General features: G+C 43.6%; 1 protein-coding gene and 1 long non-coding RNA gene across 2 annotated transcripts in view; both read left to right on the forward strand.

Moving 5' to 3' along the window:
• The window catches only part of LOC138855475 (uncharacterized), a 56,921-nt gene that overhangs the window by 22,767 nt on the left and 12,874 nt on the right, over positions 1 to 21,280 (forward strand). The window contains exon 3 of the long non-coding RNA XR_011394723.1: positions 13,880 to 14,305. This is a non-coding gene — a long non-coding RNA (uncharacterized lncRNA). The remainder of the gene's footprint in view (positions 1 to 13,879; positions 14,306 to 21,280) is intronic.
• On the forward strand, positions 14,220 to 17,315 carry LOC138855489 (uncharacterized). Its single transcript, XM_070105095.1, has 2 exons — positions 14,220 to 14,338; positions 15,638 to 17,315. The coding sequence occupies exon 2, from the start codon at positions 16,445 to 16,447 to the stop codon at positions 17,144 to 17,146; it is 702 nt and encodes a 233-aa protein (XP_069961196.1). The 5' UTR covers positions 14,220 to 14,338; positions 15,638 to 16,444; the 3' UTR covers positions 17,147 to 17,315.

Below are 21,280 nucleotides of genomic sequence, written 5' to 3' on the forward strand. Positions count from 1 at the left end.
AGACCCCTTACTGCGCTTGGATACGTATGTTCGTAATGCCTTTGCGAATAACCACTCAGTTATTGCCATATTTTTTGACCTTGAGAAGGCATATGACACAACTTGGAGGTATAATATTTTAGCCCAAGCCCACTCCTTAGGCCTTCGAGGCAATCTACCATCCTTCCTTAAGAACTTTTTAACTGACAGGCATTTCCGTGTTCGGGTTAATAATGTGCTCTCCCCGGACTTTGTCCAAGCTGAAGGTGTCCCCCAGGGATGTGTTCTGAGCACAACACTTTTTCTCCTTGCTATTAATGATTTGGCCTCTAGTCTTCCATCAAATATTTGGTCATCACTCTATGTTGATGACTTCGCTATTGCCTGTGCAGGCGCTGACTGTCACCTCCTTACAGTTTCTCTCCAGCATGCAGTCGACCGTGTTTCCAATTGGGCCACCACACATGGGTTTAAATTTTCCAGCACTAAAACCCACCAAATCACTTTCACTAGACGCTCTGTCATCTCTGATCATCCTTTGTACCTCTATGGCTCACGTATCCCTGAACGTGATACAGTCAAGTTTCTGGGCCTCCTCTTTGATCGTAGGTTATCCTGGAAACCTCACATTACCTCTCTGAAGGCAACTTGTCACAGCCGGCTGAACCTTCTTAAAACCCTTGCTCATCTTTCGTGGGGAGCTGATCGTCGAACCCTCCTTCACCTACATTCCACCCTTATTTTATCGAAACTTGATTATGGTGACCAGATCTATTCAGCGGCATCTCCTGCTACTCTCTCTAGCCTTAACCCCATTCATCACCAAGGATTACGTTTATGCCTTGGTGCTTTTCGCTCTTCCCCTGTCGAAAGCCTCTATGCAGAAGCAAACGTTCCATCCTTATCCGATCGCCGTGATGCCCATTGCCTGCGCTACTATGTACGCTCTCATGATCTCCGCAATCCTTCCATTTATAGAATGGTCACTGATATTAGTAGACATTCTTTATTTGTTCGCCGCCCCTGCTTACTCCGTCCCTTCTCTCTTCGCCTTCATTCGCTCTTGTCTTCTCTTCAACTACCACCTTTCTATGTACATGTAGCATCTCACTTTTCCCTACCCCCCTGGGAAGTTCCAGCTGTTCGAGTCTGTTCTTTCTCCCTCCCTTGCTCGAAAGCCCAACTGTCTACGGTCGCTTCCCGCTCTCTTTTTCTTGACCACTTTCACTCTCATTCTCATGCCATTGCTGTGTACACAGATGGCTCTAAGTCTTCTGACGGCGTAGGATTCGCAGCAGTGTTTCCGGACAGCGTCGTACAAGGGCATTTACTATCTTCAGCTAGTATTTTTACTGCTGAATTATATGCCATCCTTACAGCACTTATCCGTATTGCATCTATGCCTGTGTCATCATTTGTGGTTGTCTCAGACTCCCTTAGTGCTTTACAGGCTATACAAAAATTTGATACACCTCACCCCTTAGTCCTCCATATCCAACTTTGGCTACGCCGCATCTTTACTAAGCATAAAGATATTGTTTTTTGTTGGGTCCCTGGTCATGTTGACGTACAGGGCAATGAACAGGCAGACACTGCTGCGCGGTCAGCAGTACATGACCTACCAGTTTCTTATAGAGGTATTCCATGTACGGACTATTTTGCTGTAATATCTTCCCACCTTCACACCCGTTGGCAACAACGTTGGTCTACTATGCTCGGCAACAAACTTCAGTCTATTAAACCGAGTATAGGTTACTGGCCGTCTTCTTATCACCAGTGTCGAGGTTGGGAGACTACTCTCTCCCGTCTTCGCATTGGCCATACTCGTCTTACTCATGGATATCTCATGGAGAGGCGTCTTGCTCCTCTCTGTGAGAATTGCCAAGCTCCATTATCAGTCAGCCACATTCTGTTGGACTGCCCACTTTATCAACGAGCACGCAGAATTTACCTCTGTCGTCGTCTTCGCCCCGCTGCTCTCTCTTTACCTTCCCTTCTCGCTGATGGACCCACCTTTCATCCGGACTCTCTCATTGACTTTTTGACAACGACTGACTTACTTCACAAATTCTGATACTTTCAGCCCTTTCTACTTGTATCTCTTGCTACCCTCTTCCCCCGTACTATCCCCTGCCCCGCTGTTTTCTGTAACCTGCTGATCATCCCCCCTCCCTTCTGCCATCCAATTCCCTTGCTTCCTTCCCTACCCTGCAGCGCTGTATAGCCCTTGTGGCTTAGCGCTTCTTTTTGATTATAATAATAATAATGATGCTGATGAATATAATTAGGGGGGGGTGATTTAGATTGGTATTAGTGGGAATTTGGATTATTAACCCTGCTGGGCTAGAAACCCCAGAAAATATAGTGTGGGGGGTCTTAAATGTAGTGGTCCTCAGGTTGTGCCTGGGATGCCAGCCATAACTGGCAGGTAAGGTAGGTTATGAATTCAGGCCAGCACAGTAGTGTGTTAGAAGACTGGTATACGGCAGAGCTTCAACTGGTTAGATAACCCATAGTGTTGGTTGTTAGTGCTATGAGGGACATGGTGGTAGTGTTGGTTGTTAGTGCTATGAGGGACATGGTGGTAGTGTTGGTTGTTAGTGCTATGAGGGACATGGTGGTAGTGTTGGTTGTTAGTGCTATGAGGGACATGGTGGTAGTGTTGGTTGTTAGTCTAGTGTGCTATGAGGGACGTGGAAGTGTGGGGGAAATACAATGTTGTCTTAATGATCCTAACTACCTTAATGTTAAATCTGGATGCCCTTCAAGGGGTATCTTTGTACTAGTGAAGGTATCTAGACCCTTTGATGTTACCTAGACCCCCCTTGATCTCACCTAGAACCCCTTGATCTCACCTAGAAACCCTTGATCTCACCTAGAAACCCTTGATCTCACCTAGACCCCCTTGATCTTACTTAGACCCCTTTGATCTTACCTAGACCCCTTTGATCTTACCTAGACCCCTTTGATCTTACCCAGACCCCCTTTCATCTTACCTAGACCCCCTTGATCTTACCCAGACCTTGATCTTACCTAGACCACCTTGATCTTACCTTTACCTCCCTTCATCCTCCCTTGTGCCACCACTTCTCTACAAATTAGTAAGGCCTATACCTGGAGTATGCTGCATAATTGTGGTGTGTATATAACACTTTGTAGGTCTACAATCATTTAGTTTCTATCAAAATAACTTACAGAATTTGTGTTAAGTAGGATAGGTAAGGTATAGAACTGGAGAATCGGCTATATGCATAATGAATGCATATAGCAGGGGAGAGTAATCTCCCCTGAAGGCATAGATTACGTAGAACTGTAGGCCTGGGAACCCACCAACGACCTTCAGTAGCTGTATGCAGTCTGTTATTGTACATGGTTTCCGTGGGGATTTTGGTGGGTTCCAGGCTTTGGGTAGTGGTTGTGGTGGGTGTTCTACGTTTTTTATGCCTTTGGTCAAACTCCAAACTTAAATATTGACTCATTAAGTTTACACAATTTCATTATTTTGGAAAATTTAAGCGACGATCAGGTTCCTATGAATATAAAAGTATTAGCGTCCAGAATTGCAGTTGGTTTGATAGTTTGTAAGTAATGAATTCAATTCAAAGTTTATTCTCTATAAAGATTACAATGTTGAATTTACAGAATTTGGTTATTGTGTGGTTTACATGTAGTAAAATAATGATTACAGAGTGTACCACTAGAACGCTTAGCATGGCTAGGCATTTCGGGCAGACTTAGTTTAAATTTTAATTTTAAAATATTACAAATTATGAGGTAAGTTGGTATTATGGCTAAGTGACTAAATACTAGTTTGTGAGTTTAGCAATGTGAATGCTTTTGTTTTGGCACAGTACATAGTTTCAGTATTGGAGTATCACAGGATTCATTATTTTAAGATTGAGATTACTATTTCTGTTTATGGTCAAATGGGTGAGTGTAAGTGTGAACCACCAGGTGGTATTCGTGTAGTTAGTTGACGGGGTGTATCAGGGAGATGTTTTCTAATGGTAGTTTTGAAGGTGATGAATGTGTCTGCAGTTCTAGAGTTCTCAGGTAGGGTATTCCAGATTTTAAGGACTTTGACATACATTGAATTTTTGTAAAGGTTTAGTCGGACACGGGGAATGTCGTAGAGATGTTTGTGTCTGGTGTTATGCCTGTGGGTTCTGTCACAACTATCAAGAAAGCGTTTTAGGTCAAGGTTGATATTGGAGTTTAAGGTCCTGTAGATGTAGATTGCACAGTAGTAAGTGTAACACTTCTGGCAGCAGACATTAATGATGAATATAATAAAAACTTCTGTAATCTGAAGTGTTACTCTGCAGAAAGGATTAACATTTGATGCTGATGAGTATAATTAGGGGGGGTGATTTAGATTGGTATTAGAGGGAATTTGGATTATTAACCCTGCTGGATTAGAAACCCAGAAAAATAGTGTGTGGAGGGGCTTGAATGTAGTGGTTCTCAGGTTGTGCCTGGGATGCCAGCCATAACTGGCAGGTAAGGTAGGTTATGAATTCAGGCCAGCACAGTAGTGTGTTAGGAGACTGGTATACGGCAGAGCTTCAACTGGTTAGATAACCCATAGTGTTGGTTGTTAGTCTAGTGTGCTATGAGGGACGTGGAAGTGTGGGGGAAATACAATGTTGTCTTAATGATCCTATGTACCTTAATGTTAAATCAGGATGTACTAGTGAAGGGATCTAGACCCTTTGATCTTACCTAGACCCCATTGATGTTACCCAGACCCCCTTTATCTTACCTAGAACACCCTTGATCTTACCTAGACCTCCCTTGATGTTACCTAGACCCCCTTAATCTCACCTAGACCCCCTTGGTTACCTAGACCCCCTTGATCTCACCTAGACCCCCCTTGATCTCACCTAGACCCTTTGATCTTACCTAGATCCCCCTTGATCTTACCTAGACTACCTTGATCTTACCTAGACCCCCTTGATCTTACCCAGACCCCCTTGATCTTACCTTTATCTCCCTTCATCCTCCCTTGCACCTCCACTGCTCCGCAAATTAGTAAGGCCTATACCTGGAGTATGCTGCATAATTGTGATGTGTATATAACACTTTTTAGGTCTACAATTATTTAGCTTCTATCAAAATAACTTATAGAATTAGGTAGTGTTAAGTAGGATAGGTAAGGTATAGAATTGGAGAATCTGCTATGTGCATAATGAATGCATATAGCAGGGGAGAGTAATCTCCCCTGAAGGCATAGATTACGTAGAACTGTAGGCCTGGGAACCCACCAACGACCTCCAGTAGCTGTATGCAGTCTGTTATTGTACATGGTTTCCGTTGGGATTTTGGTGGGTTCCAGTAGTGTGTGTTAGTTGACTTGTATACGGCAGAGCTTCAACTGGTTAGATAACCCATAGTGTTGGTTGTTAGTCTAGTGTGCTATGAGGGACATGGGAGTGTAGGGGAAATACAATGTTGTCTTAATGATCCTAACTACCTTAATGCTAAATCTGGATGGCCTTCAAGGGGTGTCTTTGTACTAGTGAAGGTATCTAGACCCTTTGATATTACCTAGACCCCATTGATGTTACCCAGATCCCCCTTTATCTTACCTAGACCACCCTTGATCTTACCTAGACCACCCTTGATCTTACCTAGACCCCCTTGATCATACCTAGACCTCCCTTAATGTTATCTAAACACCTCTTGATGTTACCTAGACCTCCCTTGATGTTACCTAGACCTCCCTTGATCTCACCTAGACCCCCCTTGATCTCACCTAGACCCCACTTGGTCTCACCTAGACCCCTCTTGATCTTACCCAGACCCCCTTGATCTTACCCAGACCCCCTTGATCTCACCTAGACCCCCCTTGGTCTCACCTAGACCCCTCTTGATCTTACCCAGACCCCCTTGGTCTTACCTAGACCACCTTGATCTTACCTTTACCTCCCTTCATCCCCCATTGCGCCGCCACTGCTCTACAAACTAGTAAGGCCTATACCTGGAGTATGCTGCATAATTGTGGTGTGTATATAACACTTTGTAGGTCTACAATTATTTAATTTCTATCAAAATGACTTATAGAATTAGGTAGTGTTAAGTAGGAGAGGTAAGGTATAGAATTGGAGAATCTGCTATATGCATAATGAATGCATATAGCAGGGGAGAGTAATCTCCCCTGAAGGCATAGATTACGTAGAACTGTAGGCCTGGGAACCCACCAACGACCTTCAGTAGCTGTATGCAGTCTGTTATTGTACATGGTTTCCGTGGGGATTTTGGTGGGTTCCAGGCTTTGGGTAGTGGTTGTGGTGGGTGTTCTACGTTTTTTATGCCTTTGGTCAAACTGCAAACTTAAATATTGACTCATTAAGTTTACACAGTTTTATCATTTTGGATAATTTAAGCGACGTTCAGGTTCCTATGAATATAAAACTATTAGTGTCCAGAATTGCAGTTGGTTCGATAGTTTGTAAGTAATAAAGTGTAACACTTGTGGCAGCAGACGTTAATGATGAATATAATGAAAACTTCTGTAATCTGAAGTGTTAGTTGGCAGAAAGGATTAACTAACATCTGATGCTGATGAGTATAATTAGGGGGATGATTTAGATTGGTATTAGTGGGAATTTGGATTATTAACCCTGCTGGGTTAGAAACCCAGAAAAATAGTGTGTGGGGGCTTGAATGTAGTGGTTCTCAGGTTGTGCCTGGGATGCCAGCCATAACTGGCAGGTAAGGTAGGTTATGAATTCAGGCCAGCACAGTAGTGTGTTAGGAGACTGGTATACGGCAGAGCTTCAACTGGTTAGATAACCCAGAGTGTTGGTTGTTAGTCTAGTGTGCTATGAGGGACGTGGAAGTGTGGGGGAAATACAATGTTGTCTTAATGATCCTATGTACCTTAATGTTAAATCAGGATGTACTAGTGAACGGATCTAGACCCTTTGATCTTACCTAGACCCCATTGATGTTACCCAGACCCCCTTTATCTTACCTAGACCACCCTTGATCTTACCTAGACCTCCCTTGATGTTACCTAGACCCCCTTAATCTCACCTAGACCCCCTTGGTTACCTAGACCCCCTTGATCTCACCTAGACACCCTAGATCTCACCTAGACCCTTTGATCTTACCTAGATCCTTTGATCTTACCTAGATCCCCCTTGATCTTACCTAGACCTCCTTGATCTTACCTAGACCCCCTTGAACTTACCTAGACCCCCTTGATCTTACCCAGACCCCTTGATCTTACCTTTATCTCCCTTCATCCTCCCTTGCACCTCCACTGCTCCGCAAATTAGTAAGGCCTTTACCTGGAGTATGCTGCATAATTGTGATGTGTATATAACATTTTTTAGGTCTACAATTATTTAGCTTCTATCAAAATAACTTATAGAATTAGGTAGTGTTAAGTAGGATAGGTAAGGTATAGAATTGGAGAATCTGCTATATGCATAATGAATGCATATAGCAGGGGAGAGTAATCTCCCCTGAAGGCATAGATTACGTAGAACTGTAGGCCTGGGAACCCACCAACGACCTTCAGTAGCTGTATGCAGTCTGTTATTGTACATGGTTTCCGTGGGGATTTTGGTGGGTTCCAGGCTTTGGGTAGTGGTTGTGGTGGGTGTTCTACGTTTTTTATGCCTTTGGTCAAACTGCAAACTTAAATATTGACTCATTAAGTTTACACAGTTTTATCATTTTGGATAATTTAAGCGACGTTCAGGTTCCTATGAATATAAAAGTATTAGCGTCGAGAATTGCAGTTGGTTTGATAGTTTGTAAGTAGTAAATTCTAACACTTGTGGCAGCAGATGTTAATGATGAATATAATGAAAACCTCTGTAATCTGAAGTGTTACTCTGCAGAAAGGATTAACATCTGATGCTGATGAATATAATTAGGGGGGGGGTGATTTAGATTGGTATTAGTGGGAATTTGGATTATTAACCCTGCTGGGCTAGAAACCCCATAAAATATAGTGTGTGGGGTCTTAAATGTAGTGTTCCTCAGGTTGTGCCTGGGATGCCAGCCATAACTGGCAGGTAAGGTAGGTTATGAATTCAGGCCAGCACAGTAGTGTGTTAGGAGACTTGTATACGGCAGAGCTTCAACTGGTTAGATAACCCATAGTGTTGGTTGTTAGTGCTATGAGGGACATGGTGGTAGTGTTGGTTGTTAGTGCTATGAGGGACATGGTGGTAGTGTTGGTTGTTAGTGCTATGAGGGACATGGTGGTAGTGTTGGTTGTTAGTCTAGTGTTCTGTGAGGGACGTGGAAGTGTAGGGGAAATACAATGTTGTCTTAATGATCCTAACTACCTTAATGTTAAATCTGGATGCCCTTCAAGAGGTATCTTTGTACTAGTGAAGGTATCTAGACCCTTTGATGTTACCTAGACCCCCCTTGATCTCACCTAGAACCCCCTTGATCTCACCTAGAAACCCTTGATCTCACCTAGAAACCCTTGATCTCACCTAGACCCCCTTGATCTTACATAGACCCCTTTGATCTTACCTAGACCCCTTCGATCTTACCTAGACCCCTTTGATCTTACCCAGACCCCCCTTCATCTTACCTAGACCCCCTTGATCTTACCCAGACCTTGATCTTACCTAGACCACCTTGATCTTACCTTTACCTCCCTTCATCCTCCCTTGTGCCACCACTTCTCTACAAATTAGTAAGGCCTATACTTGGAGTATGCTGCATAATTGTGGTGTGTATATAACACTTTGTAGGTCTACAATCATTTAGTTTCTATCAAAATAACTTACAGAATTTGTGTTAAGTAGGATAGGTAAGGTATAGAACTGGAGAATCTGCTATATGCATAATGAATGCATATAGCAGGGGAGAGTAATCTCCCCTGAAGGCATAGATTACGTAGAACTGTAGGCCTGGGAACCCACCAACGACCTTCAGTAGCTGTATGCAGTCTATTATTGTACATGGTTTCCGTGGGGATTTTGGTGGGTTCCAGGCTTTGGGTAGTGGTTGTGGTGGGTGTTCTACGTTTTTTATGCCTTTGGTCAAACTGCAAACTTAAATATTGACTCATTAAGTTTACACAGTTTTATCATTTTGGATAATTTAAGCGACGTTCAGGTTCCTATGAATATAAAAGTATTAGCGTCCAGAATTGCAGTTGGTTCGATAGTTTGTAAGTAATGATGTGTAACACTTCTGGCAGCAGACGTTAATGATGAATATAATGAAAACCTCTGTAATCTGAAGTGTTACTCTGCAGAAAGGATAAACATCTGATGCTGATGAGTATAATTAGGGGGATTATTTAGATTGGTATTAGTGGGAATTTGGATTATTAACCCTGCTGGGTTAGAAACCCAGAAAAATAGTGTGTGGGGGCTTGAATGTAGTGGTTCTCGGGTTGTGCCTGGGATGCCAGCCATAACTGGCAGGTAAGGTAGGTTATGAATTCAGGCCAGCACAGTAGTGTGTTAGGAGACTGGTATACGGCAGAGCTTCAACTGGTTAGATAACCCAGAGTGTTGGTTGTTAGTCTAGTGTGCTATGAGGGACGTGGAAGTGTGGGGGAAATGCAATGTTGTCTTAATGATCCTATGTACCTTAATGTTAAATCAGGATGCCCTTCAAGGGGTGTCTTTGTACTAGTGAAGGGATCTAGACCCTTTGATCTTACCTAGACCCCATTGATGTTACCCAGACCCCCTTTATCTCACCTAGACCACCCTTGATCTTACCTAGACCTTCCTTGATGTTACCTAGACCCCCTTAATCTCACCTAGACCCCCTTGGTTACCTAGACCCCCTTGATCTCACCTAGACCCCCTAGATCTCACCTAGACCCTTTGATCTTACCTAGATCCTTTGATCTTACCTAGATCCTCCTTGATCTTACCTAGACCTCCTTGATCTTACCTAGACCTCCTTGATCTTACCTAGACCTCCTTGATCTTACCTAGACCCCCTTGATCTTACCCAGACCCCCTTGATCTTACCTTTATCTCCCTTCATCCTCCCTTGCACCTCCACTGCTCCGCAAATTAGTAAGGCCTATACCTGGAGTATGCTGCATAATTGTGATTTGTATATAACATTTTTTAGGTCTACAATTATTTAGCTTCTATCAAAATAACTTATAGAATTAGGTAGTGTTAAGTAGGATAGGTAAGGTATAGAATTGGAGAATCTGCTATATGCATAATGAATGCATATAGCAGGGGAGAGTAATCTCCCCGAAGGCATAGATTACGTAGAACTGTAGGCCTGGGAACCCACCAACGACCTTCAGTAGCTGTATGCAGTCTGTTATTGTACATGGTTTCCGTGGGGATTTTGGTGGGTTCCAGTAGTGTGTGTTAGGAGACTTGTATACGGCAGAGCTTCAACTGGTTAGATAACCCATAGTGTTGGTTGTTAGTCTAGTGTGCTATGAGGGACATGGGAGTGTAGGAGAAATACAATGTTGTCTTAATGATCCTAACTACCTTAATGCTAAATCTGGATGGCCTTCAAGGGGTATCTTTGTACTAGTGAAGGTATCTAGACCCTTTGATATTACCTAGACCCCATTGATGTTACCCAGATCCCCCTTTATCTTACCTAGACCACCCTTGATCTTACCTAGACCACCCTTGATCTTACCTAGACCACCCTTGATCTTACCTAGACCCCCTTGATCATACCTAGACCTCCCTTAATGTTATCTAAACACCTCTTGATGTTACCTAGACCTCCCTTGATCTCACCTAGACCCCCCTTGATCTCACCTAGACCCCCCTTGGTCTAACCTAGACCCCTCTTGATCTTACCCAGACCCCCTTGATCTTACCCAGACCCCCCTTGATCTCACCTAGACCCCCCTTGGTCTCACCTAGACCCCTCTTGATCTTACCCAGACCCCCTTGGTCTTACCTAGACCACCTTGATCTTACCTTTACCTCCCTTCATCCCCCATTGCACCACCACTGCTCTACAAACTAGTAAGGCCTATACCTGGAGTATGCTGCATAATTGTGGTGTGTATATAACACTTTGTAGGTCTACAATTATTTAATTTCTATCAAAATGACTTATAGAATTAGGTAGTGTTAAGTAGGATAGGTAAGGTATAGAATTGGAGAATCTGCTATATGCATAATGAATGCATATAGCAGGGGAGAGTAATCTCCCCTGAAGGCATAGATTACGTAGAACTGTAGGCCTGGGAACCCACCAACGACCTTCAGTAGCTGTATGCAGTCTGTTATTGTACATGGTTTCCGTGGGGATTTTGGTGGGTTCCAGGCTTTGGGTAGTGGTTGTGGTGGGTGTTCTACGTTTTTTATGCCTTTGGTAAGTCTAATGTTGCTTTGTTTACTAAGTTCACAAAACTGACACTTGGGGGAGGAAACTTCAGATGTTTCGGTCTAACCTGGGTTGTTTTGACACCACTTTCGACTGCACCTGACTTTAATTTTCATACCTTTTTTCCTAGACCAGATTTCTCTAACTTTTGTTTTCACATTATAAATGTTATACAATACCAGGTTGGTAAGAGACATTGTGACTGGTATCATTATTCATGAAATGTTTCGCTTGGGGAGTCGACTTCATCTGTCGACTACAGAGGTGACAACAGTCTTGGAGACTAAATTGTCGAGTTAATTTTGAGCTCTAGTCTCCAACCTTGATAAAAGATGGTCAGTCTCTTATCCAGACTTTATTTACTTCTAATTTCTTACCAAATATTGGCCAACAGGAATATTGGAGTTTCTTCTTATGTCTATTGTAAGCTCCTGTTGAACTTTATTATTGAAGGTTAACTTGTCGCAATTTCCCCACTTTTTTGTACTGACACTTTCAGCTACGAATATTGCTACTGTTAGTACTATTAATGTTACTACTACCACCACCACTAGCAGTAGTAGACTGACTACCAGCACTTCTATTATTGCCAGTAATAATACTACCACCACTGGTATTACCGCAAATCTTACCAGTACTACCTACAGTACTGTTATTATTGCTACTGCTTGTACTGCTACTGTCTATACCACTACTGCTGTATTTTGGAACTTGGGCACCATACGTCATTTGTAATTTCACCCCCCCCCTCCATGGTTTTTGCTACCTGTCTTGTGGTCTATTATACTGTTTAACTTTTGGTCTGACTTGATACTCGTCCAAGAGAAACTATAAGATCGTCTCGAATTGCTTCTCCATTGTTGGTTTCCATAAGTGTATTGTAAGTAGTTTTATATATTTAGGTAGTTAGGTTAAGAATAGAATTGGAGAATCTGCTATATGCATAATGAATGCATATAGCAGGGGAGAGTAATCTCCCCTGAAGGCATAGATTACGTAGAACTGTAGGCCTGGGAACCCACCAACGACCTTCAGTAGCTGTATGCAGTCTGTTATTGTACATGGTTTCCGTGGGGATTTTGGTGGGTTCCAGGCTTTGGGTAGTGGTTGTGGTGGGTGTTCTACGTTTTTTATGCCTTTGGTCAAACTCTGCAAACTTAAATATTGATTCATTAAGTTTACACAGTTTTATCATTTTGGAAAATTTAAGCGACGTTCAGGTTCCTTTGAATATAAAAGTTTGTGTCCAGAATTTCAGTTGGTTTGATACTTTGTAAGTAATGAAGTGTAACACTTCTGGCAGCAGACGTTAATGATGAATATAATGAAAACTTCTGTAATCTGAAGTGTTGGCAGAAAGGATTAACTAACATCTGATGCTGATGAGTATAGTTACCCCCCCCCTAACTTAGATTGGTATTAGTGGGAATTTGGATTATTAACCCTGCTGGGTTAGAAACCCAGAACAATAGTGTGTGGGGGCTTAAATGTAGTGGTTCTCAGGTTGTGCCTGGGATGCCAGCCATAACTGGCATTTAAGGTAGGTTATGAATTCAGGCTAGCATAGTAGTGTTAGGAGACTGGTGTACGGCAGAGCTTCAACTGGTTATATAACCCATATTATTATTATAATCAAAGGGGAAGCGCTAAACCTATATAACCCATAGTTGGTTGTTAGTCTAGTGTGCTATGAGGGACGTGTTATTTCCCAAACACTAACACAACAATGATCCTAACTACCTTAATGTTAAATCAGGATGCCCTTCAAGGGGCGTCTTTGTACTAATGAAGGGATCTTGATACAAGTACTTACAAGTACCCTCCCCGTCTTTGGATCAAACCTGATTGCCTAACATATCAGGTCCTATGGATATACACAGCTTGGGGAATATCTAGTTATGGGAATTTTTGGGGGGTAAATCTGCACGTACGTAAAATAGTTTGAATGGGGGGAGGGGGGAGCGGTAAACTCTCGGGGGGACAGGTCGATGATAGTCAGGTTTGAATCAGATTAGTGCAAGTTGAGTAAAAAGTCAATATTTATTTTTTCCCCAGTTAATATCCTTTAAATATAGGCGTCTAAGAGTAGGTTTGGCTTGTTGTAAAGTATGTAATAGTTTACCCTCTTGTTTAATTGGCACAGAATCCTCCTGACAACACTGGAGACGAGGTGATCGTAATAGTCTGTGTTAGAAGTCTTCCCTGCGAACACTGTTCTTGTGCACGAGGAAGTGTTGTACACGACTCCACTGCCCAGTGCCGCAACACTTACCTTCCTGACGATACGAACACCAGGTCATGAAACTTTAAAAATGTATCATACCTCAAACTACCAACAATAGCAGTGTTGAGGCTGTTCGTCTCATTACTACTGTTGTTAGTAGGGTTGGGGTAGGTATTTTTTTTTTTTTCCCCGAGCTTAAAGCTCCCGAGTTGTGTGAATGTTGTCTCCTGCTGACAAATACAGCAGTTGAGACTTATTTCTTTTGTGTTCCTTGAACACCTTTTGTGTGTTCATTGAACATTACTGTGATAAAGAAAGAATTTATTACAGTTTAATTAACAAGTTTATTGAATCTTGTAGGTTGAAGACATCTGCTGTGTGGTGAAGGCCGTGCTGTGGGCAGCTGCTGTGTGGTGAAGGCCGTGCTGTGGGCAGCTGCTGTGTGGTGAAAACAGTGCTGTGGGCAGCTGCTTTGTGGTGAAGGCCGTGCTGTGTGCAGCTGCTGCGTGGTGGAGACCGTGCTGTGGGCAGCTGCTGTGTGGTGAAGACCGTGCTGTGGGCAGCTGCTGTGTGGTGAAAACAGTGCTGTGGGCAGCTGCTGTGTGGTGAAGGCCGTGCTGTGGGCAGCTGCTGTGTGGTGAAGGCCGTGCTGTGGGCAGCTGCTGTGTGGTGAAGGCCGTGCTGTGGGCAGCTGCTGTGGTGAAGGCCGTGCTGTGGGCAGCTGCAAGTCTTCAGAAATGTCATCGCCAGCAGCAACACACCAAAACAATGTCTGCAAAGATAAAAGTACGGACATTACTAGATTATTCATGAACTACAGTAAGTAATAGTTAGAGTCTTAACTGTATTTACAATGTTTCCTTCAACATTCTATAGAAAGAAGAAAAAAAATATTTCCAAGTTGATTTATCAAAAAATTACCATGGAATTAGAATAATTGAAGTTTAAATTACCAGAGGTTGATGGAACTGGAGGAGCTGGAGGTGTTGGTGTGGTGGATGGCAGAGAAGTGACTAGTGGCGCCACTATTGTTGACCTCCATGGCTAAATGGCGCCATTGACCTGGAGGAGGAGGGGGGGATGACGTCAGTGGTTGTTTGTGGGGAGGGGGAAGGTCATATGGGAAGGGTTGTGGGTTGGTTGCTGGTGGAGGGGTTTGGGGGGTGAGTAGTTAGTTGTTACTGGTGGGAGGGTGATGGGGGGATGGTTGTCACTTGGTAATTACTAAGGGACTAATACAGTCTTGTTACTGTGTGTTAACGTGGCTTCAACCTTGACATTTGACACGTCCTCCACACTACTACAAACACACTCCTTTGTCACATATCCCTAATTCTAATGAACAATGTCCATGATCTTGGGCTTTACGTATTTGATATCTCTTGTGGGTTTAGTGCTTCGTTTTGATCAGGGCGGCAGGGGAAGGGGCTCAACGTGGGAATTAAATTGAATTACAAATAATAAATGAACTAAAGTGAATGATAAACAACAGTTTTAGAAAAAAAATTGTTAGGTTTCGAACACGTCTGATTTTATTTTTTTCAATTTTGACTTTAAGAATAACTGACTATAATTTTCAATATATTCCATCTACACTGTATAATAATTATAGATGTGTATTTATTTATATCTTTGGTGTCAGACTTTCGGTATCTATCAATATGGTGACAGTTGACCACAAGGACACATGGTTTTCTCTGACAGGAAACACATGACTGAATCACATGGTGGAGCTTAGTTTAGTTTAATATCTTTATTATGCACCCCATACCCATCCTGTGGGCGGTAGTCAAAAGATTACAGAGGTACTTTGGGGTCCAAGGACTGGACCCCAAAGTTATGATAGCTGAACTAGTTACAAAGGTAATGTACTCCAGGTAGATCTGGTCACAATCATGGCAAGTTACAGAGGTAATGAATCAGCCTCGCTCCTATACATGGTTACTTTCACTGTCCAGATCTACACATGGTTTTCTCTGACAGGAAACCTCATGACTGGGTCTGAATTACATGGTGGGGCTTCACTGTCCATGTCTACACAAGTATCTGTATAATATGGTTGTGGTGATGCATCACCTTTACTCTCTTGATTTGGTATGTTCTTTTTATTTTCTGCAGATGTACTTGGGAATGCTGGTGGGTCCTCAGAATCATCATCTGGTAGTGGTACTGATTCTTCATTACTAGCTTCTGTTTTCCATTACGGAAGCATAGAAAAATTCTGTAAGGCGTTGTGTCTTTGCCAAGACTGCAGCAGCATTTCTTTCGCTTAATTCTTTAAAAAGACATTGTCCTCATCGCTTCCGGGCCGTGTGGACGTGCTGCGCAGACACACCCGATTTAGTTGATTTTCTGCGCAGTATGCCTGTTTTGAGCAATCAACATGGCGGACGTGTGAATACTGTCTGTGTGGAACTGGTACGTGGTGCCCTAAGCAGTTCTACAATGCAGGTGCTACTCCCTACGATTATTCGTGATGTGTATGGGATACCCAATGAAGAGCTTTATGGTGTGGCTGTTAACTGAGTTACGAGGATTTTCATCAAATTTATAAATGCTGGATTTTACTCAAGCATAGTTGACAAGTACCACGAGAAGAGGATGGCCGTGAATACAGCAGTGGAGGTATGTCTACATGATGTATCCAGCTATGTGACATACGTAAAAGTCAGGAATGTGCCCTTTGAAGCTACAGAATATGATGTGGTTGCGGTCTTTCGTCGTTATGGCAAGATTCATGCGGCAGAATTGGGAGTGTGGAAGGATGGGCCTTATGTAGGACTGCCCGATGGATCCTTCAATCTGAAGATGACGTTACGGCAATCAATTCCTTCGTATGTTTTACTGGAAGAGTTCTGAACACAGGTCTACGTATACTATGCAGGACAGAGGCGGACTTGTAGGCTGTGCGGATCATTTGACCATATGGCAGCCCAATGCCATAGGAAACCAGGACAGAGGGAACAGATGCCAACACCGGTAGATCAGCAGTTGGGTCCTGTGGTGCAGGAGACAGATGCGGCCGAAAGGCAGGCATCGTGCAGTTGGAGTGAGGAAGTGGATAAAGCAGAGGTGGAGACGGACTCATGTGCTACGTTACCTGTGGGGACGTGGCCTAAGCAGACGACGAACGATGACGGTGAGCCTGTAATGCAACAAGATGTAATGCTGGATGAGGTTTTGAATACCTTCCTGAGTGAAGTGGAGGGGAGTCTGCATGATGAGCAGCGTGGATGCTCATTGGAGGAGACTACAGTCTCATCGGGACGTGGGAAGACCGTGTGCAATGAGGGGAAGAAGCAAACGGTAGTGGCTGAGGTGCACAGAGCGTGCATGGAAGAGGTTACATGTGGAGACGGAGGTTCACGCAAGAGAGCAGCTGGGACGTCTGATATGGAAGACGTCTTAACGCCAGGGCAGAGACCTGGAAAGAAGTCTTGGAAGCCCAAGTTGGATCTCCCGGAGAGTGGGTGTAGCGGTGCTGAAGTACTGAAAGGTTCAAAGGATAAGGGGGGGGACTGGACAGACAAGGTGACAAACGGGGCTCTAGTCAGCAGCCAGGTCACGCGGGTGCCATTCCAAGGCGGCGGGGCAAGCCGCCTTTACTGTCATAATTCATGGTTGTAACGATCAATGTTAATGGCCTGAGAGCCGAGGTTAAAAGAGTATGGGTGGAATGTTTTTTAAAGAGATTTAATGTAGATATATGTTTCATTAAGGAGCACAATTATAAGTTTGGTTGTGAGTTGTCTTTGAGAGGTTATAAGTTGTATGTGAGTGGCTCTTTGAGGTTAAAAGGTGGGGTTGCTGTGGCTGTAAAGGAAACCAGTCCATTGTGTATTTTGGGGTGGGAGGAGGGGGGGAGGGTCGTGTGGGTGGAGGGAGAATGGGGTGCAACGAGGGTTTGTTTTATAGAGTGTATATGCCGGCGGATGGCAACGCACGAGTCAAGGAGAACTTTGTGAGGGAATTTTTGATGTACTATTTTAGGGGTTTACCTTTAGTCACTGTAATAGGGGGAGATTGGAATTGTGTTATTAGGGGGTGGGGATGTGGAACCGAGGGGGGCGGGGTGTATGTTGGGCTTGTTACGTAATGTGTTTGGAGACATGGGGGTTTTGGATGTTGTGGGGAGGGGAGGTTGGCAGGTTGAGTATATGTTTGTCAGACGGGATTATGCTGCAAGATTAGATAGGATCTATGCAACGGAAGCTGTACGTGTGTTGGGAGTCAGGACTTTTGATGTGGGGTTTTCTGATCATAGGGCAGTTATGGCAGATCTTGATTGGGAGGGTATGGTTAGGATACAATCGGGTTTTTGGAAATTAAATGCAAGACTCGTGAGGAGTAAGGTGAGTATGGCTTTTGGGGAATGGTGGCAAACTTTTTGGGGTTCTAGAGAGGTGGAGTCGTGTGTCTTAGAATGGTGTGAAAGGCACGCTAAGCCGGGTATAGCAGGTTTTTATAAAAGGAAGGGACGAGGCAGGGTGGAGGTATGGGTTGCAAAATTATTTTGAATATCAGCTAAATGGGTGTTATGAGGAAGGGGGGGGGGCGGCAGTACGGAAACATGGTGCAACTCGAGGACAGGTTGGCAGAGTTACATAATGGCAGATTTGATTCGGTACGTGTAAGGGCGGGAATGGAAGCTGTGCTGTGGGGTGATAAACCTTCGGGAAGTGTTTTGCGAGGTTTTAGGGTTAGGGATTCGACTATTTTAAACTTGGAGGTAAGTGAGGATATGGGTGGTTATCATAAGGGACAGGTACTGAATACTACAGAAGGCATGAGCAATTATGCTGATTTCTGGTTCCAAAAGAAGTGGGGGAAGGGGGAGGAGGGCAATGCTATTGAGGAGGTGTGGGGGGGAGAGGTTTAGGGTCATATGGAGAGGAGGGCATGGGGATGGGAGGTGAGATTAGCATGGGGGAAGCTGAGGAGGCTGTGTTCAATATGAGTACTGGCAAGGCACCGGGTATAGATGGGATATCAAATGATTTTTATAGAATTCAATGGGAGCACATTAAGTACTGTCTGGTGAGGGTCATGAATTGTATGCGACGGGAGGGACAGTTAGGACAGACTCAGCGAACGGGTGTAGTCATATTAGTACGCAAGAGGGAAGAGTGAGTGAGCACAGAGCTATTTCACTAATGTGTGCCGACTACAAGATTTTCGCGAAGATACTGGGCAATAGGATGAAGAAGGTGTTAGGTGGGGTTATTCATAAGGGGCAGATGGGTATTCTGGGCAGAAGCATGAGAGATGGGCATGGCTGCATTAGGGATTTTTTGGAGGGTTGCAACGGGGGAGGGCTTTTGGGCATTCATTGGGAAAATGCATACGACTGTGTGGATAGAAACTTTCTGAGGGCTAGTTTGTTGCATCTCGGTTTTGGCATGGGAGTGGTGAGGTGGGTTGATACAATGTATTCATCTGCAATGGTGCGAGTACAAATTAATGGCAGGTTGGGAAGGCCTGTAAGGATGGAGAGGGGTTTGAGACAGGGGTGTCCCCTGTCTCAAATATTGTTTGCTTGTATGCAGCATCCATTTTATGGGCTCGTTGAGGGGAGGGGGATTTTAAATGGGAAGAAGGATGGGTGTGTAGATGTGGTGGGGTATGTGGATGATACCACTGTTCTGATAGCCAGAGTGGAGGGATTGCGTACGGTAGGAAGTGTGTTGGAGCTTTTCGGGAGGGCATCTGGCATGCGGGTGAACAGAGCAAAATCAAGTTTGCTGGAGGTGGGTGCCTGGGTGGGGGGGGGCTTGGGGTTGGAGTTTGGGTGGGAAGTAGTGGCTAGGCTAAAAATTTGTGGAGTTATATACATGACAGATGCGCGGGAGGCTAGGCAGGTGAATTCGGAGGTCGTGGTGGAGAAGGCAGTAAAAAAGTTAAGGAGTTTATGGGCGAGGGACGTCACCTTACAACAGCGGGCGATAATTGTAAATTCATTAGTTTATAGTAAAGTATGGAGTATGGCTGTGGTGTATCCACTGCAGACTCCAGATGTACATGAGATTCAGAGGAGGGCATTACGTTATGTTTGGGGTTTCGGGAGGGCATGGCTAAGCAAGGTGGTGGTGATGTCGAATATACGCAGTGGAAGAGTAGGCCTTTTAGCGTTGGGGCCGAGAGTAAAGGCCTTATATGTGAAACAGAGGTTTGTTATGGAGGGGGGGGGAAAGAGGGGTTAGAGTGGGGAAAGTGATGGAGGATGTGCAGAGATGGTGGAGTGGAAAAGAATTAATTGAATGCGAGGATATGCTGAGGTTGTTGTTATTGATTAGGGAGGAGGCAAAACTTAGGGTGGGGCGTTTGGTGACGATGAGCAGAAGGCTGGAAATCATACAGGGGGTATCGGTTTATCCCTTGTATGATTGGGGTATGATGGAATGACTTTCGAAAGCTTAAGTTAATGCCGAGAGTACAGGAGTTTGTATATAGATTTATAATGGGGATATTAGCATCGAAAGCTGTTTTGTGTTCAATGGGATTGGTGAGGGAACAGACCTGCGATCACTGTGGAGAACAGGAAACAGCTTTTCATGCGGTTTATTTCTGTGAAGAGTTGAGGGAGGTAAGGGTGTGGTTAGCGAAGGTTTTTAGGTTGATGGGTGGGGGTAATGTAGGGACCCTGCGAGCCTTAACATTAGAAGTACGCGGGGTCTCCAGAGAAGTGAAAAGGGCCATTATGTATGTAGTGGTGGATTTTCTGTATATTTCCTGGGGGATGAGGGACACGGGAGGAGGAAGAATTAGGATTAGGGCAATTACTGCGGGCATATATAGAACGGTTTGCAGAAACAAACTTATTTACGGGGGACAGTGGAGGGTACGTTTTTTGGAGACCTACTGCAAACTTACGGTCAATGGCCTCATTCAGTTGGCGAGCTAATTATACGTAAAGGACTGGTTTCCTTTATAAGCGGGTTGCCATTAGTTTTTCGGAGGGAGAGTGTATAAGGTAAAGGACTTGCGAAGGAATGTGAGGGTCGGGAAGGTATGTACTGCGTGGTGCTGTGTTGACATGTAAGTTTTGTGTGCAAGATTTTGATTAGCCCAAGATTTGTATAAATTAGGTCCTTGAGATTAAAAGGGAAGTTATAGAAGTCACTGTCCATGTTAGTCTACCAGTTTTTGCAAAGATAATTTTTCTGGTATGTATTTTTGCAGTATTTATTGTAATTTTGTAGGGAATTTATTTCCTCTTAGATGACTTTTATATTTGTTTTTACATAATTTGTTTTCCATCACTTTTGTAATGTTATTAAGTTTCGTTGCTGATGCAACGTATGCTGTAAACATCTTGCAGTTGTTGATGCTTTATACGCTTATGTAATTTTGTGTAATGCTTATTGTTATAGAGAAATGTTGACGGATAATTACCAGACTTTGTTCTTAAGTTAAATCTCATAATCAGTTGCATGTATATATAAAGTTACAAAAATTTATGTTTGATCACTGCTGTGATCAATACGTGTGCGAATGATGTGGGTGTATTTATAGATGAGTTTTCATGGGGGGGCCGCCCCCTCCAACAGTTTTGTGTGTATGTGTCAGATATAATATCATTTTGTATAATGTGTGTCAGTGAATGGTGTGTATGTATTTTGCGTGTTTCAAATTTTTTTCTCTTGCACTTGTGATATAATTCTTCGTAATCTTGTCCAGATCCTGTATTATTGTGGTATTTAATATTTTATACTACCTTGTGATTTATGATGTTTTAAATAAAATATAAAAAAAATTCTTTAA

This window comes from Cherax quadricarinatus, chromosome 96 (assembly GCF_038502225.1).
Source record: "Cherax quadricarinatus isolate ZL_2023a chromosome 96, ASM3850222v1, whole genome shotgun sequence".
NCBI lineage: Eukaryota > Metazoa > Arthropoda > Malacostraca > Decapoda > Parastacidae > Cherax > Cherax quadricarinatus.

Coding starts and splice junctions, on each gene's coding strand:
- LOC138855489 (XM_070105095.1), top strand. CDS start 16,445: ATGGCAGCCCAATGCCATAGGAAACCAGGACAGAGGGAACAGATGCCA.